Genomic DNA, 18,240 nt, shown 5'->3' with positions numbered 1-18,240 from the left:
CAAAACATGGCAACAAAGAAAAAAAAATGAAATGACCTCTGTTCAAAAGTCTGCATACCCTTAGTTCTTAATACTGTGTATTGCCCCCGTTAGCATCAATGACAGTGTGCAGTCTTTTGTAATAGTTGTCTATGAGGCCCCAAATTCTTGCAGGGTGGTATAGCTGCCCATTTGTCTTGGCAAAATGCCTCCAGGTCATGAAAAGTCTTTGGTCGTCTTGCATGAACCACACGTTTGAGATCTCCCCAGAGTGGCTCGATGATATTAAGGTCAGGAGAATGTGTTGGCCACTCCAGAACCTTCACCTTTTTCTGCTGTAACCACTGGAGGGTCAACTTGGTCCAAGAGCGTCCCATGTGCAGCTTTCATGCAGAAGAAAGCAAATTGTCTGCCAGTATTTTCCGATAACATGCTGCATTAATCTTGCCATAAATTTTCACAAGATTCCCCGTGCCTTTAGAGCTCACACACCCCCAAAACATCAGTGAGCCACCACCATGCTTCACAGTGGGGATGGTATTCTTTTCATTATAGGACTTGTTGACCCCTCTCCAAACATAGCGCTTAAGGTTGTGATTTTTTGTGGCACTGGCGCAGTAAAGGCTTCTTTCTGGCAACTCAAACATGCAGCTCATTTGTGTTCAAGTATCGTCGTATTGTGCTCCTTGAAACAACCACACCGTCTTTTTCCAGAGCAGCCTGTATTTCTCCTGAGGTTACCTGTGGGTTTTTCTTTGAATCCTGAACAATTCTTCTGGCAGTTGTGGCTGAATTCTTTCTTGGTCTACCTGATCTTGGCTTGGTATCAAGAGATCCCTGAATTTTCCACTTCTTAATAAGTGATTGAACAGTACTGACTGGCATTTTCAAGGCTTTGGATATCTTTTTATATCCTTTTCCATCTTTATAAAGTTCCATTACCTTGTTACGCAGGTCTTTTGACAGTTCTTTTCTGCTCCCCATGGCTCAGTATCTAGCCTGCTCAGTGCATCCACGTGAGAGCTAACAAACTCATTGACTATTTATACACAGACACTAATTGCAATTTAAAAAGCCACAGGTGTGGGAAATTAACCTTTAATTGACATTTAAACCTGTGTGTGTCACCTTGTGTGTCTGTAACAAGGCCAAACATTCAAGGGTATGTAAACTTTTGATCAGGACCATTTGGGTGATTTCTGTTATCATTATGATTTAAAAAGGAGCCAAAAAACTATGTGATAATAAATGGCTTCATATGATCACTACCCTTAAATAAAAGACAGTTTGTTTTGCACGATCAGTCATATTTTCAAAATCAATGCCAAAATTTCACAATTTCTGCCAGGGTATGCAAACTTTTGAGCACAACTGTGTGTGTGTATATATATATATATTTGCATTTGCTTTTTATTGTTGTACACTGGAAGCTCCTGTTACCAAGACAAATTCCTTGTATGTGTAGCATACTTGGCAACAAAGCTGATTCTGATTCTGATAAGGTTTGTTAGTAGCGCTTGCTGAAGCAAGAATTATTGCTCATGCTCAGGGTTAGGGATATGTTCTAAGTATTAAACATTGCTATAGACATGAATGAAACCTCAAATCATGCAGCTTGTTAAGGAGAAGAGTGCTGTAACTTTTCTAAGCAATCAGACTTAGGATTTTTGCCTGGTAGATGATAAAACATGTAAAACATTCCACTTACAATGAAGGAGCAACCCAAGTTATATATCGCCAAAATATCATAAGAGACTTGGAGGTGGGCTCTTTTGACTTTGGCCAGTAAACAACCAAATAGCAAGCACCCAGAACCCCTTGGCAACCACATAGCATTGCCCTGGCAAACATCAACAACACCCTAGCATGGTGAGTTTTGCACAGGCAAGCACTGCTCACATTTTGTAAAAAAAAAAAAAAAAATTAATTAAAAAAAAAGTAGTAGTTTTACACTTAAATGCATGAGAATTTCACCAAACACTCTTACTTATTCAAATCTTTAAAAACACGGCACGTATATCTATCAAAAATGGATCTACAAAATGCCCAGATAGTGTAAAACTTTCAAAAGGTTTTCAAGACAATTAGAAAATAATAAAATATAAAATATATTTCGATATATTTTGAGGTTTTATTTTTCATATATCAAAGAGATAATGCAACAAATCTAGGACAGGATTCATTACTTTCACACTGAAATTTCATGAAACGCAACTGGCTGTCAAACACATACTAAGCTACACATAACACAATCTACACAAGTATTTTCTCAGGCACTTAGTCTAAATAGATGCACAACACACAAATGACAATAGTCGTATCATTTTGTTCATGTGTTGTACTTGCTATAGTTCACCTTGAGTAAGAAATAGCATGGATAATATGTATGTGTTCCCGCATATGGAATACTGATAATTCACCATTGTCATTAATTCTTGAATTAATTCTTACTCGCTGTTCAATTGGATTGAGGTTGATGTGGAATCCATGCTAAGACCGAGATAATGCATCTGACTCAGTTTAGGGTGGTTCACAAACATGGCTTAAAATGTTTGAGGAGTGATGAATATCCTTAATCAAACAGAAATCCCTCCCTATGCTTGTGAATAGAATGTGAATAAATGTTTCGCTAATGGATTTGAGTCTATACAGAAAAAGTACTATGGCAGTATCATGATACAGTAATGGTATCAGTTGATTATACCATGGTACTGATTACCATATTTATATACCATGGTTTTTTCATACTTATTCAAGGTAACTATGGAACATACCACAAAAAAAAAAAAAAAAAAAAAAAAAAAAAAGCCATAGGAGTACTATGGTACTTTTTTGTTAGTGCAATAACATTAATCAAATGTATATAAATTTGCAAGGATCAGTTCTTCTCCAGAACACATCTTCGTCCAGTTGCTTTGCTGCATATCTGGCCAGGGCAACCTTCTTGTGGCTTGGAAAGGCTGATTCCAGCTATTTCCTTTAGCTTGAAGTAATCCAAGGTTTCTGGATGGTATGCAGACACCAGAAAGAAGAAGTTCTGCTGAAGACCCAGTTTGCTCAAGACTTCCTCAGCCCATTCCCTCACCTCCATGACAGACCTTTCCTCAATTAAGTCAGCCATGGAGAGCACTATGTAACACTCTTTTCCCAGAGACGATGCCTGCTCCAACAACTGTATGATTCTCAATCTACTGTAAGTCTTAAAGGAGACACCAAGATGTATACATCACACAAAGCAAGTATTGAAGCTATGTTCTGAGCTTCATTAAAGCTGGACGCAGTGGACTGGCTACCAAGATCACCTATTTTTCCAAGGCCAGGAAGGTCCCAGAGACGTATGTTTTGGAAGTCAGGGTGGGGATACTCTACAGCCTCTTTGATAGTTTCAGTGACGCCAGATGGAGCAGCTTGTTCTTCACTGTTCTTCAGGCCCAAGAGGGCATTGACCAAACTGGAGCTGCCATAGCCTGTCTCACCCAGCACACTGATGTCCAAGTGGAAGTAATCGAGAGCTGAAAGGATTGCCAGAAGTTTGGAGGGATGGTCTGTAAGATCTCTGGGCTGCGAGAGCTTAGAGATCTGGTCGAGATCATCCTGGTCTACCTTCCTAAACCTCAAAGCAGTTGGAACCAAGAACCTGAAAAGTAGAAGTGATTAATTTAATATATAAATGTAGATGGAGAATGACAAAGACATTTAAACTCAAGACCGACTCTGCTGAAAAGATCAGCATGGACCAACATGAATTTCCATAATAGTCCAGGTGGTTTTATGCTGGTTAGTGCTGTTCTACAACTAAACTAGAGATCTAAACTGGAGATCCTACAGATACTCTTTAAAGGAGCTTCAAATTTCCTGTTTACGTACTCAAGGAACTGCAAGATATATTTCAAGAGCCTCAAACCCTTTCTTTTATAATGGGGTTACTGAAGGAACATTGACAGTCCATAGAATTCTTAAGAGTTCTTGCAGGAACTAAGAGCAAGTTTCTCAGATAACTGAAAGGGTATCTGGAGGATCTCCAGAGGGATCTGCCAGTTTGGCAGCTGAGGAACCCCAAATGGTGCCTTGAGTATCTTTTAATTTTTATAGTGTACGCTAGTTAATCAGCCATGTGGGTACATGTGGACCTCAGTTATCCAAAACACAACATGGTGACCAGCAATGGTTGTCTTTTCAAAAGGGTTCAAATCAACTTTGCTTCACATGATTATATTGTACATTACAAAAAACAAAGAAATTGACTCACTGTGTTTCATCACTCAGCAATTTAGGAACCCCAAGTTCCTTTGTAATAGCCACTAAAAACTGGCTGAAAGCCTCCTTCCGCATTTCAGGCAGCGCTTTAGCAAGCACCTCACCGATATATTTAATCTCCACAAACTCTGCATCTTGGGAGGCATTTGAAAGACTCTGGTTGTCTGTTCAATCACCAATGTCTCCTAATGCTTCTTTTTTTCTCTTTTGCATCTCCAGATTGCGAGCTCTCATTCATTCAAGGCACAGGTCATGCACGGCCCTGTCGGTTTCTCCTCGACCATGTCCCATTGTTTCTCAGATTTAACCAGAAAAAAAAAAGGCATATCTCTCTCATGGAGCTCCATTTTTAGCCACATGTGGTCCTCCTTACGCTCTTCTGTAGTGAGAACCACCAGAACATCATAGTATGCAGAGTCATACTACTGGCTGTTGCGCTTAGTGACAGAATTTGAAGTTGGATGGCCCTGTACTGTCCAGACACGAACACTGGGGATTTGACAGTGAAATAACATTGAGTCAAATTCAGGAACGCCACACCCTATATATTCCGAATGTTCCGCTATCCGTACACGAACAGCAGCTTCATTAGACTTTACGCCAACTTCCTCATCTTCCTCCCAATCTTCCTCTTCCTCATCTTCTTCATATTCAGTTTCTCCTTCCTCCTCTTCTTTTATTTACGACTCCTCGTCCAGCCCACAGACCGCAGAGGCAAGCTGGGCATTTGCCTCCTTGGTTCCTCCGGTCACAGCTATATCTAAAGTGAAATGTTCAATCAGTTCTAGAGCCACCAATAGTCTATCTACAAACCCAGCTGCCCTGAGGGAGAACCTCCATGGAGCAAGGAATTCTTTCACTTTTTCATCAGAAAGTTTCCCATCCATCCTCAACATTACCCTGAAACAGCCAACACATTTGAATTTGGTAAATTTGGCTAATGTAATCTTAAAAAAAAAATAAAAAAAATAAAAAATAAAAGATACATTCTTTGAAAACAAGTGCAGTGTCGCTTCTCAAGTAAATGTATCCTGTTTTAAGGATTTTAAGATATTTTTATTGGAAAACAATTTAAAAAAATACTATTTAAAAACAAATGTATGCAGTGTATAGCCAAACTGTGCACCTACTGCTAGCTAAAAGCTTTGGCACACAGGCCTAATAATTGAATATGACAAATGTGTGTTCACAGACAAACAAAATATGGTCAACAGAACATAATAAAGTAGTCAACTCTCACCTGAATTGTAACAATAAAGGAGCTGTAAAAGTGAGTCCTCCATCCTTAAGTCCTCCTGAATGAAAGTGTTTGCAGGACAGGCAGTTGCATTAAATCAACAGTTTGTCTGACAAAGTTTCACGGTGACATTGTAAACAGTTCTATCAGGGCGTTAAGGTTTGTTAAAGAATCAAGGTGCACCTGACACCCATTAACCCATTTATTTCCACAGTTACTCCAAATAAGTGACTCCATTTGACTAGCCTGTGAAATATTTACTGAATTTCAACAACAACAACAACAACAACGACAACAACAACAACAAATGCCTTATAAAATTTCTGTCAAGGGTAAATATTATAAATTGATTTTATGGATTTTTACATTTTCTGAAGAAAATGTTAGTGTGCAAAAGTCACCACCACGATGCTAGGTTACTTGGATGCGGAAGGTTTTCTGCCTGTTTTTTTAGTGCCTTGCTATGCAGTTGCTAAGTGTCTCAATGATGTTTTAGGCCCTAGATATGGCTCAGGTCCCTACACATTTTAGCAAAAACCTTAAGTCTTATTTCCCTCAATATTCTCCTAAATAAGATGCACAATTTGTGTCCCGAACAAACATTGTGGGACAAGTTACGTACCAAAGTTACAATACTTAGAGTTAGGGGTTTGTTCAAATTCCTAATCCCACTTATGAGCAGTAAAAATAATAGTAGGCTAATGCTTGCTTTAGCAACCACCACAAATAAACAAAGAAAAGATTGTGGTGCTTATAAATGCACACCAGAGGTCAGAATTTCTCTGTAAGCACAAGAGCTAATTTTAATGTGAATTTAGATTACATTTATACATATAGAAGACCATTTTTAATCCTAAGTGACAGTATAGCATTCAAGCTATACATTTTATCAGTACATGCATTTCCTGGTAATCAAACCCATGACTTTGGCATTGCTAGCAGCATGGCTCTACCAGTTAAGCAACATGAAAGCAAAGTTATTCATATGTTTATGTAGATATTTATCATAATTGAAAATTACAATGTAAAAGTCAGTGTTTGCATAAACAGCTAAAGGCACTCCTCAATTAAGTCGCATAGTCACTTTAATATTATGTTATTTGGAATAACTGAAATCACAAGGAGATGAAAACACAGGGACTGGTTGCCCATCCCCATTTCATAAAGTCGCTATAACAAAAAAAAAAAAAAACAGATGACAAACAGGTTTGACGTCATGAAAGTGTCTACAAAACTGAACAAAGTGAATAGAAGTTAGGCAGAGGAAAAGCAGGTGCAATCTCAGATTGGAACAGGTGGGTCCCTGAGCAGCAAATTCTGTTTCTATTTATTTATTTATTAAAGTACTGTATACTTTTGCTTTTATTATCTGTTAACCTGATCTGTTTTATTATCTGTTTAAAAGTAGCTGCTATATAATGAAATATTTTTGTGTTTTGCATAACTAGAAAATGTATAAATCACTTTGGAAATGTCCAAAACTTTAGGATTCTAATCATTTGTTCTTCAGGACTTCATGATTTTAATTATGACTTTTCCAGGCCTGGAAGTCGAAATTTTAAAATTCCCTGATATTTTCAGGTTTTCCATGAAAATGGGAACCATAGAGACAGAATTCAATTGTATTTTCTTTTTTTTTCTTTTTTTCTTTTTTTTTTAGCAGAATGGCTTTATTTCAGGATATATAAGGAGCATTACTGGTAATTTTTTTTTGCCTTAACTTAATGTTTCTGCTTGTGACTGACCCAGCAGTCGGGTTAAAGGAATATTCTGGGTTCAATACAAGTTAAGCTCAATCAACAGCATTTGTGGCATAATGTTGATTACCACAAAAACTAATTTTGACTCATCCGTCTTTTTCTTTAAAAAAGCAAAAATCGAGGTTACAGTGAGGCACTTACAATGGAAGTGAATGGGGGCCAATTTTTGGAGAGTTTAAAGGCAGAAATGTGAAGCTTATAATTTTATAAAAGCACTTACATTAATTCTTCTGTTAAAACTTGTGTGTTATTTGAGCTGTAAAGTTGTTTAAATTATCATTTTTACAGTCATTTTAGGGTTTGTTTACGTCGTCATGGCAACAAAGTTGTAAAACTGGCTATAACTTTATACAGTTAAGGTTAGTTAGTGATTTTATCACACTAAAATCATGTAAACACGCATATTGCTTATGTCTTGTGACTATACTTTTGAAACAATATTTTAAAGTTTATGGATTGGCCCCATTCACTTCCATTGTAAGTGCCTCACTGGAACTTTTTTTTTTTTAAAGGAGGGACAAGTCAAAAAAATTGTTTTTGGTAATCAATATTATGCCACGAATACTGTCGATTGAGCTGAACTTGTATTGAACATGAAATATTCCTTTAAACTGCTTTGATCACTTACAGTTTTCCATGTATTAAATTTCAGTAAAAACAGATCATGCCTTACTCTTATCATGTCTGTCCTAACCATTATTTGATTTTTGTTCAGGAGAGTGTGAAAGGCCAGACAAAGAAACTACAGCCATGACTTCAGGAACAGTCACATGTTTAATGGTCTTGGTTATCGCCCTTAATTCAATTGCTGCTGTAAGTATGAAAAAGATTAGAATCAGAAAAATATACTGTATCTCTTTTCTGGTTTTAACTTTTTTTATACGGTTGTTTATCCAGCTAGCAGGACTGGCATTATTTGCAGTGGCCATTTGGGTAGTCGTTGATGGGTATGGACTCTACCCAATATCTGGTGTGTCGGGGAAGGATGACATTTTTGCTGCTGCCTGGATTGCCATTTTTACAGGGTTTGCCTTCTTCCTCACATGCATCTTTGGCATCTTTGCTGCCCTAAAGAGGAGTCGTGCACTCATGCTGGTGGTAGGTTTGCATGCTGGATGATACTGATAAAGACAGCAGACCTCCCATACTACTTAGAGTGGCCACAAAGTTTTTGGACACTTAAGTCACTCTTATAATATATACATTTAATCCAACTTAACTTTTCTGAGCCGTTTTTTAAAGAACTTTTAACTAATTGGTGACAAGATGATTTTTAGTGTATGTATGAAGTCAGTTCCCCTCAAATTCACACAGGTACCTTAGGAAATTAACAACATTAACATGTTTAACTAATTGTCTCAATTGTCATTCTTCCACAGTACCTTATTATAATGTTCATCATCTTTCTCTTTGAAAGTGCATCCGCCATTACAGCAGCCACCAACCGAGATTATGTGAGTACAGTCACACTGCCTGTTGATAAAATAGAACATATGAGTAATAGAACCATTAAAATTTTTTAAATGGATAAAAAAAGATACACACTTTCCCTTATACAGTACATTTTAACCTAAAATCTTGATGCAGAATAAAATGTGCATGGACATGCCAACTACCCATATTCATATCAAATGTGTGACTGGCTCACTTGTCTTCTTCATCCTCTATAATAGCTGGTTGGAAACAGTAACCTTGTGAAGAAACAGATGCTGCGATATTATGGGGACAGCAGTACGCAAGGAAAGCAGATTACAGCAACATGGAACAGAGTGATGCAAGAGGTAAATAAACACTCCCATTTACATTTCTAGAACAATCTTTGTCTTTACAATGAAGAAAACCATACCAAACCACCTGTCAATTAGTTTAAGTTTCATGGTGTGGCTGACACACATGCTCACTTTTATAATATTTGAGCAGAATAAACTTAGATCATTACCAACTCAGACTTGACACAACACGTCCTTCTGTCACCTCTATCAATCATAATAATAATAATAGTGGATAAACCAGTTTGCATGTTAGAATAACTGCTTTAAGATATTGATTAAATATCCACCTGCAGACTTGCAGCTATGAAACACACAAAACTTAGGCACGCAATAAAGCATAAGAATAAAGCATAAGAATTTCATTAATGAATTTGACAGACACTTTTAACCAGAGCTTTACTTAACTTGTAGTATTTAAAGGAATATTCTGGATTCAATACAAGTTAAGCTCAATCGGCAGCATGTGTGGCATAATATTGATTATCACAAAAATTATTATTAATTTTTTTTATGTTAAAATACTAACTTTTTCAAAAGTATAGCCACAAGGAAAACAATGTGTGTGTTAATATGATTTTAGTGTGACAAAACGCTTAACTTTTCTGGGTAAAGTTATAGCCAATTTTATAACTTTGTTGCCATAATGATGTAATGTCAACAAACCCAAAAATGACAATAAAATTATGATTTAAACAACTTTACAGCTCAAATAATACAGGAGTTTTAACTGAAGAATTAATGTAAGTGCTTTTATAAAATTATAAGCTTCACATTTCTGCCTTTAAACCCTCCCAATATTAGCCCCATTCACTTCCATTGTAAGTGCCTCACTGTAACCTCGATTTTTGTTTTTTTTTAAGAAAAGGATGGACAATTCACAATATTTTTTTGTGGTAGTCAGCATTATGCCACAAATGCTGTCGATTGGGCTTAACTTGTCTTGAACCCGGAATATTTCATTAAGGTAGCCTTTACATTTATCAGTATGTGTTTTCCCTAGGAACTGAACCCACAACCTTGGTGTTGCTAGCACCATACACTACCACTGGAACATAAAACCTTGAATGGCTTATTGCTTTTATAAAACAGAGGCAACAGTAATGTGATTTACCTTGATGATGAGCTAAGGAATAATTTGCCCAAAAATAATCATTCTGTCATCATGTACATAAGACTTTGTTTCATATGACTGAATGTTCAGTCCCAGTCACTATCAATTTCCACTGTATGGGAAGAAAGATGCAATGAAAGTGAATAGTGACTGAGGCTGTCAGTCCCTAATATATATTACCTAACATCTCCTTTTCAGAATATTCATTTTTGGGTGACTCATTGTTTAAACATTGACAGTTACAATCACTACAGCTGTTGAGTTAGCTGTTGTAGATTTAACTAAAACAGCCACATTCTAAGAGGCCGTTCAGACCAAACACATTCTATTTTTTTCCTCCCTTTCTCTCCCCAATTTGGAATGCCCAATTCCCAATGTGCTCTAAGTCCTTGTGGTGGCGTAGTGACTCACCTCAATCCGGGTGGCGGAGGACGAATCTCAGTTTCCTCCACGTCTGAGACCGTCAATCTGCGCATCTTATCACGTGGCTTGTTGAGCGCGTTACCGTGGAGACCTTGCGCGTGTGGAGGCTCACGCTATTCTCCGTGGCATCCACGCACAATTCACCACGCACCCCACCAAGTGCGAGAACCACATTATAGCGACCACGAGGAGGTTAACCCAACGTGACTCTACCCACCCTAGCAACCGGGCCAAGTGGTTGCTTAGGAAGCCTGACTGGAGTCACTCAGCACACCTTGGATTCGAACTTGCGACTCCAGGCGTGGGAGTCAGCGTCTTTACTTGCCCCAAGTGCATTCTTGACCTTAAAAGCTAGACGCAGCGCAATGAATAAAACAAAACAGGTGTCTCGAGACGCGTTTTTAAAGGTTGAAGTTCTTTTTAACTTGACATGGCGTCTAAAACAGTCACGTCGCTCTTGCAGGAGACACTGAGCCTGTTTACATGCACACCAATATGCTGATTACTCTCTAAAATCAGCTAATTTAAAAAAATCTGACAAGGCAAGAAATACGCATTTACATGACATTTGAAATAATTCTGTTATTCTCCACTTTTGATGTCAAACCATGAAGAGGCATGCACTCAACACATGCACATGTTGAATGAGCCGGTAAGAACATGGGGTAATGTGTTTACATGGCTGAGAGCTTTTACATGCACGTTCTTACACCGATTATGCTTAATAAGCCGGCAACTCGGGTGGTCATGTAAACACAATAAACATGAATATTCATGAGTCATGTAAACACAATATACATGAATATTCACGAGTTTTCTGTTTCGTGTTAAAGCGACACTGAAAATATTAGTGCTTGGAATATGATTATTCGAAACTATGTTTTCGGAAAGGTAATTACTTTTCAGCGTCAAACGAAGTTAAGCTTAACTGTTCATCTTTTCACAACAATTTATAGATTGTGCATCCATTAATATTTTAACTGTCACTTTAACACGAAACGGGAAACTTGTGAATATTCAGGTATGCTCTGCTCAGTGCAACCGAAAATCTAAGAAACCGAATATTTCAGAACACCGGTGTTCTTACCGGATCATCCAATGTGCGCACGTGTTGAGCGCATGTCTCTTCATGGTTTGACGTCAGAAGTAGAGAATAACACAATTATTACAAATTTCATGTAAACGCAGATTTCTTGCCTTGTCAGATTTTTTAAATAAGCTGATTTTAGAGATTAATCAGCGTATTTGTGTGCATGTAAACGGGCTCAGCTGATAAAAAACGCAAAATGTGAAGCAACGGTCAAAAATGTCCGTCCAGCTTATGTTAACTTATGCTGCCTTCATGTGCTATTGGAATTTTCCTACTTCCCACTTCTGAAGTGGTAATTACGAATGCGTCGTGTTCATGTGCTTTGTTGTAGGAAAGAACAGGAAACATGGATGACGCCAGGTTCATTCATTCATATTTCTTGAGGAACTTTTATTTTGACACCATAATACATATCACTCAATTAGCTTGCAGACGATAATGAGATTTTTGTCAAATTCAAGCTATTTTCACAGTGTAAAAATGTATATCCATAAATGAATATGATCAAAACGGCAAACAATTAGCTGTATTTAGAACAAAACCTGCCATTCACTTCAGAAACTGTACTCTCCTCTGCCATGTTGAAAGTTTAGGACTCCTCCCATCTCGGCAACTCGGGTATCATCTAGAATTCCGAGTTTTCCACTTAAACTTCCAACTTCACTGGGTCATTCATGTGCTCGGAACTACATGTTGTAATTACGACATTTCCGAGTCCACTTGAAGGGCACAAAAGTTCAATGTGGGTTTTGCTCTTGTTTATGAAAATATGAGTTAACTCCCAAGATGTTCATACACAGATGTTTCTTTTCCCAATATAACCGTGATAGATTCATTAAGCCTTCTCTTCTGTATCCAGGTTCAGTGTTGTGGGACAGATGGCCCAAAGGACTGGATTGAGTTTGAATCTACCTTCAGGCAGAATTTTGGCACGACCTACTCCTGGCCCCTCAACTGTTGCAAGAGACTGAGCAACTTTGAGGTGCAAGATCCAGAAAGTTGCAAGATTGGCAAGAGCAGCACCATGTTCACACAGGTAATGTGAGACATGAACATGCTTCTCATAGCATGTCACCTTATTTGCAGGGTAAAATGGAAAATTAAGAGGATTTAAGAGTTACAATTTTCACACTATATCTCTCAGATTTTTTAATAATGAGATTATAATAGCTCAGGGGAGTGGCACATTTTAAGATTGCAACAACATTAACAAACCAAAAACAAAAAGGAACATGCACACTTTAAAATAAATAAATAAATAAGCTCTTTCCTTGAAATTGATTCAATCGTGGACAGTGGTTCCACGTGTTTGAAATTTGTTTTCTTAACTTAAAATTACTATATAATCTCAACATAAACACATTATGTAGAAAGAACCTAGTTTAATTGGGTAAACCCAACAAAATTAGACGTGTCAATGTAAATATATCTCTTTTAATTCTTTATGTATTAACTAGTGAAAGTAAATGTTAGCATGCTAAATGCTGGTTTGAAGCACTACAGAGTGTAGTTTAGTAACTATGATAGGTTAGCACAGCATTTGCTCAAAGCAAGCAAACAATTTCATGTACGACAGCTACATGTCCTCATCATTAGCTCAAGCTCTACTCTTCACAATAATGGTAACCCCCAAAACTCCAACATAACAGAAACTCTTATAAATCTTAACATAACAAACCATTAAACACAGTATCACGACTTTATATTCATCTTGCACAAAAACACATAAAATAACACTTAATTAAAGAAATTAATTTCCCTATCGAGAATTTCATGCTGGGAAATGGAAATTTCCTGCCCAGCTTCATCAATGCTACATTAATACCACAAAAAGTATTCATGTAGTCCAAACTTCCATTTTACAAATTTAAATGGATAGAATGCAATAAAATCAAGTTGTGAAAAATGCTCTAAAATTGTGTTGCTTTAGTTCATTTTAAATAAGTACATTAAACAAGCAGCAAAAATCCTTTTTTTTTTTTTTTAAGTGCACCTACCCAGCAAACTATAGTGTGGGGTTCCCAATTGGTTATTTTTTTGGGAACCAATTCCTAACGTTTTAGGAATGTTCTTTTTAGGTTTTACTTTTAATATCCATTAACTAACATTCCCAGAATGTTTTGGGAACCAACAAATGTTTGTTGCGTAGTAAAAAATAAATAAATAAATTATTGCCAATTCAGGTACACATATGGCACAGTGCCTTAGTTTTGTTTTCAGTGTATAGCTATTTAATTCTTCTCATGTTTTGAAATAGCCAGTTTAAAAATATGTATATATATTTTGTTTTATGCATTTTGAATCTGCACACTTGATTACCATTAGCTATTTTTTCTATTTTTTTTTTTTTTTTTTTGGGAACATTTATATTGATGGAAATGTTTGTGTTTTGATTCTTCAGGGTTGCTTCAAGTATATTGAATCTGTTTTAAATCGTTACACCTGGGCTGTGAGCTGGTACGGATTTGCCGTTCTCATGTTTGTGGTGAGTGACGTCATCAAGTGTTTCCTAGACAGTATAAATCTACAACAAAATATTCTTTTGCACCTTACTGCATATTCACTCTTTCGATGCACATCTTTCTTGCAGTTTTTCACGCTGCTGCTTGCCATGATCTACTACATACAGCTGGAATAAATGTATGGACTCTGTCTGCAAGCCACACAGCTGCTTTTTCTCCTGGTCTGTGATAACAAAAGAAATGGACACTTTTAGATTGCACTACAGTGAAATGCATGGGTAGATGACATGATGTGTTAAGCAGTGACAGTCATGCTATAATTAAAACTATTTTAAACAGCATTTTCTAATTCTAGCAAAATTAGCATACATGCAATTGTATGACCTCATTAATTGAGAGACAGTTTGGAATATATGTACATTTAAAAATTAATGTCACACCATAAGACTATATTTAAATGGATCTCCAAAACAAGCCAAGTGATTAAAAATGGTGAAAAGCTTAACTGGTGACCTGTCACAGCACCTAAAATCTACACTTCTCCTTAAGTCTAGACACACTCACTTATTCTTTATTTTTACCATTTTCCACATTTTAGAAAATAGTAAAGCCATTAAAACTATCAAATAACACAAAGTATGGGAATAATGTAGTGACCAAAAATTATTGGTTTCTATCAAATAATGTATTTTATTATTCTCCAGTCTAATATATCGTGCTGCTAAAACAGCGCCAACTCAACACAATTGTACAGAGCGGTTATCTGAGTTACTCTAGACTTTGTCAGTTCAAACCAGTCTGGCCATTCTCTGTTGACCTCGCTCATCAACAAGGCATTTCCGTTCACAGAACTGCCGTTCACTTGATGTTTTTTGTTTTTGGCACCATTCGGAGTAAATTCTAGAGAATATTTTGTGTGAAAATCCCAGGAGATCAGCAGTTACAGAAATACTCAAACCAGCCCGTCTGGCACCAACAATCATCTGACGCTTCACGCTCCAAATCACTGAGATCATATTTTTCCCCATTCAGATGGTTGATGTGAACGTTAACTGAAGCTCCTGACCGTATCTGCTTGATTTTATGCACTGCAATGCTGTCACACGATTGGCTGATTAGATAATCGCATGGATGATTGTTGGTGCCAGACGGGCTGGTTTGAGTATTTCTGTAACAGCTGATCGCCTGTGATTTTCACGCACAACAGTCAGAATATACTCAGAATGGTGCCAAAAACAAAAAACATCCAGTGAGCGGCAGTTCTGTGGATGGAAATGCCTTGTTGATGAGAGAGGTCAGCAGAGAATGGCCAGACTGGTTAGAACTGACAAAGTCTACAGTAACTCAGGTAACCGCTCTGTACAGTTGTGGTGAGAAGAATATAATCTCAGAATGCTATTCTGAGATTCGGGTTGGTGCTGTTTTGGCAACTATATATATATAATAAATCAAAAATGTAGTTTTGTACAGAAATGTATACATGGGCAGAATTTAGATTAGTTTACAAAACTAATTTTAGGAATAAAAGCATAAGACTTTAGATCATCATGTTTTAAAGATAATGAAAAATATAAATGTATTAAAATTATAATTCAGCACCATTGACTTTTGAATGGTAGTCTACATATTAACATCAAATTGCGAAAAACGTCCATGTTGTCAACTACCCCCTTACACATTTTCTGTTTTTCTATATTTATGTCTAAATAAGTGATTTGAATGCATTTTAATATTCTTTTGGTTTATGTTGTATTAAGGATGAAGAGTGTTTATGGGATCATCATTGTACATTTTAAACTATAAGTTGTTGAATCCTTTCTAATCAATTAAGTCTCAAAATCTTACTTTATGCCACAGTCTAGTGTTGTTTCTGCATAAAGATTTAACATGGATAGAATGGAAATTTGCTTTGTGAGATTCTTTGCTGCCCATGTGTTTTATAACTTGCTTGATAACATGTTTCTGTGCAGGGGCGTAGATTTCGGGGGAAAGGTAATAATCAAAACAAGCAAGTACAACCCCCCAACAGTTATACCATGATTAATGAAACATGTCGAGGAGAAATCTATGCCCTCGTTTCTGTCTACCAAATAAACTGATATATGTCACTGTTAGGTCATACATAAAAGGGCCTATGGTCATTGCAAAAACGACATCATCTTTTATGAAAGCACATGCCCTTGCAATTAAACAATCCTTATAAAAGAGTAAGAGAAGGAGAATGCTAAGACAAAAGCATGGCAGCTCTCCACACCCTGAACCGCCCAACAAACCGTTACTGCTCACAATAATTACCTAATGCCAAAACAGTTTGTACATGTATCAGCATGGAACAGTGTAGTGCATGTTAGCTTATATACTGTATGTCTGCTTTATCTCAACTGGGAGTGTCGCCTGATACTGAGAAACTGAGACAGGTTTTGCAGGATATCCATCCAGGAAAGTCCTTGGCAAAACTTCAAATATTACTGCTGAAAAACTCAAATTACAGCTAGCAAAAGTAGGATAACCATCTCAGATGGGGTAGACTGTAGCCTGCATACATTCAGCCAGTCCTGTAAATTTAAATATTCTCAAAATAACACAGAACCTACAAAGAACACTTGTCTTTTAATAGCAAATTGGAACAAATACAAGTTCGACTGGTTCATTAATAGGAATGTTATTTAGTCATGTAAATATCATCAGTTATTCAGCAAGGTTAGTCTTTTAAAACATGATAATTAGTACCAGTTGTACATTGAAATTCCAAAGTTTTGTTGCATTCTAAAGGAGATTTTATGTCATTTTCGAATACTTAAACAACGCCCATTATTAAGCAACCTCTACTCTACTGACACTTGTACAAAAATATTGTGTTCAAAAATAAATCACCAAACTACAGTTTCGTCACTGACAGTGCCCAATATTTTAATTCACATATTGGTAAATATTACAAAATGAAATGCCTTTTGCAAAGTGCTGAAGGCATAAGGGGAAATCATTGGACATGAAGATCATGTACAGTATATTCTCTCAAAGCCACATGCATGACCTCTCTCACTTGAACATACACAGGTCTTCTGACGTACATAGGTAGCATTAATATTTACTGTTTTAAGGTTTAGGAATAAATATTCCCTTTGTTATACACTGCATAGATATTTATTAAAACAGATATCAGACATGCAAACAGACTCTCTCTCTCTCTCTTACACACAACAAAATGTAATTTAGACTGTGTATTCTCAGTAATTACTAATGTGAAGCTTTGAAAAAAATAATAGTGTCTAAATAGCGGCAACTTGGCTCCACTAACAAAAAGTACCAAAAGTACCATGGTATTCCCATTGGTTTTTGGACACTGTACCATGGTATTCTTTGAAATATCTTGGAGTACCATGTAAATACAAATGGCACACAAATAAAGTACTCAACCTGTACCATGGTTTTTATCAAAGTACCATTGTATTAGCATCTAATGCCATCACTGTACCATGGTAGAGACTGTACTTTTAGTAAGGGTTAGGACAAGGTTTGTATCTTACTGTGGCATATAAGCATTGAAGCTTTTCAATATTTGCTTTCATAACAAAGGGAAGATTAAGTTTGATTTTTTAAAAGAAGATTGATTATTTAACGCAAGGCACCAACCACTAACCAAACTTTTAGAGAGCCCACCTCTGGTCATTTTTAAAGGATTTCCAAAACATGTTGATAACCAGTTCCATATTACGTATAGTAAGAATCAAAATAATGGAAAAGTACCAAGCCCATTAAGTGTAGTCTGATAAATCAGCTTTAACTTTATTAAGTCTTTCAAAAATTTTGTTTTTTGCAAGACTTGTCCATAAATTGGCATTGGAGGAATTTTCAGTGTTTAATGGTGGATAATACCAGTCAGTGGACATTGCTGGGTTGGGATTCTTCCATAAAAGAGGCCATGGATGTTTGGGAGTGACATGGTGACATAGCCTACCAGAAATACTTGCTTTGGATAAGAACATTTGACATATTACTTGAAAATGAGCAAAATACAGTACCTCAACTAAATATGCACACTCAATCACACACCCTTCAAAAATTAACAAGACAATTATACCCTCAACACAAGGCAACATCGCTTCTTTTTATGTGCTTAATTTCAGATACTCTGGGCAAGTAAGACGC

General features: G+C 36.7%; 1 protein-coding gene across 3 annotated transcripts; it reads left to right on the top strand.

The window, feature by feature from the left end:
- Window positions 1-6,720: 6,720 nt before the first annotated feature.
- Window positions 6,721-18,105, top strand: upk1a (uroplakin 1a). Of its 3 annotated transcripts, none has more exons than XM_051721706.1 (9): window positions 6,723-6,768; window positions 7,137-7,173; window positions 7,949-8,046; window positions 8,131-8,331; window positions 8,613-8,687; window positions 8,907-9,014; window positions 12,489-12,665; window positions 14,031-14,114; window positions 14,220-18,105. In XM_051721706.1, exons 3-9 carry the CDS (start codon window positions 7,984-7,986, stop codon window positions 14,265-14,267), a joined length of 756 nt encoding a protein of 251 aa, XP_051577666.1. In that variant the 5' UTR covers window positions 6,723-6,768; window positions 7,137-7,173; window positions 7,949-7,983; the 3' UTR covers window positions 14,268-18,105. The 3 variants fall into 3 exon arrangements, with proteins under 3 accessions (XP_051577667.1, XP_051577666.1, XP_051577668.1); XM_051721708.1 differs by having other exon boundaries at window positions 6,743-6,768; window positions 7,134-7,173; XM_051721707.1 differs by lacking the exon at window positions 7,137-7,173 and having other exon boundaries at window positions 6,721-6,768.
- The last annotated feature ends 135 nt before the right edge of the window (window positions 18,106-18,240 follow it).

This window comes from Myxocyprinus asiaticus, chromosome 16, assembly GCF_019703515.2.
Source record: "Myxocyprinus asiaticus isolate MX2 ecotype Aquarium Trade chromosome 16, UBuf_Myxa_2, whole genome shotgun sequence".
Lineage (NCBI taxonomy): Eukaryota > Metazoa > Chordata > Actinopteri > Cypriniformes > Catostomidae > Myxocyprinus > Myxocyprinus asiaticus.
This window is presented reverse-complemented; position numbering and strand designations above follow the sequence as displayed.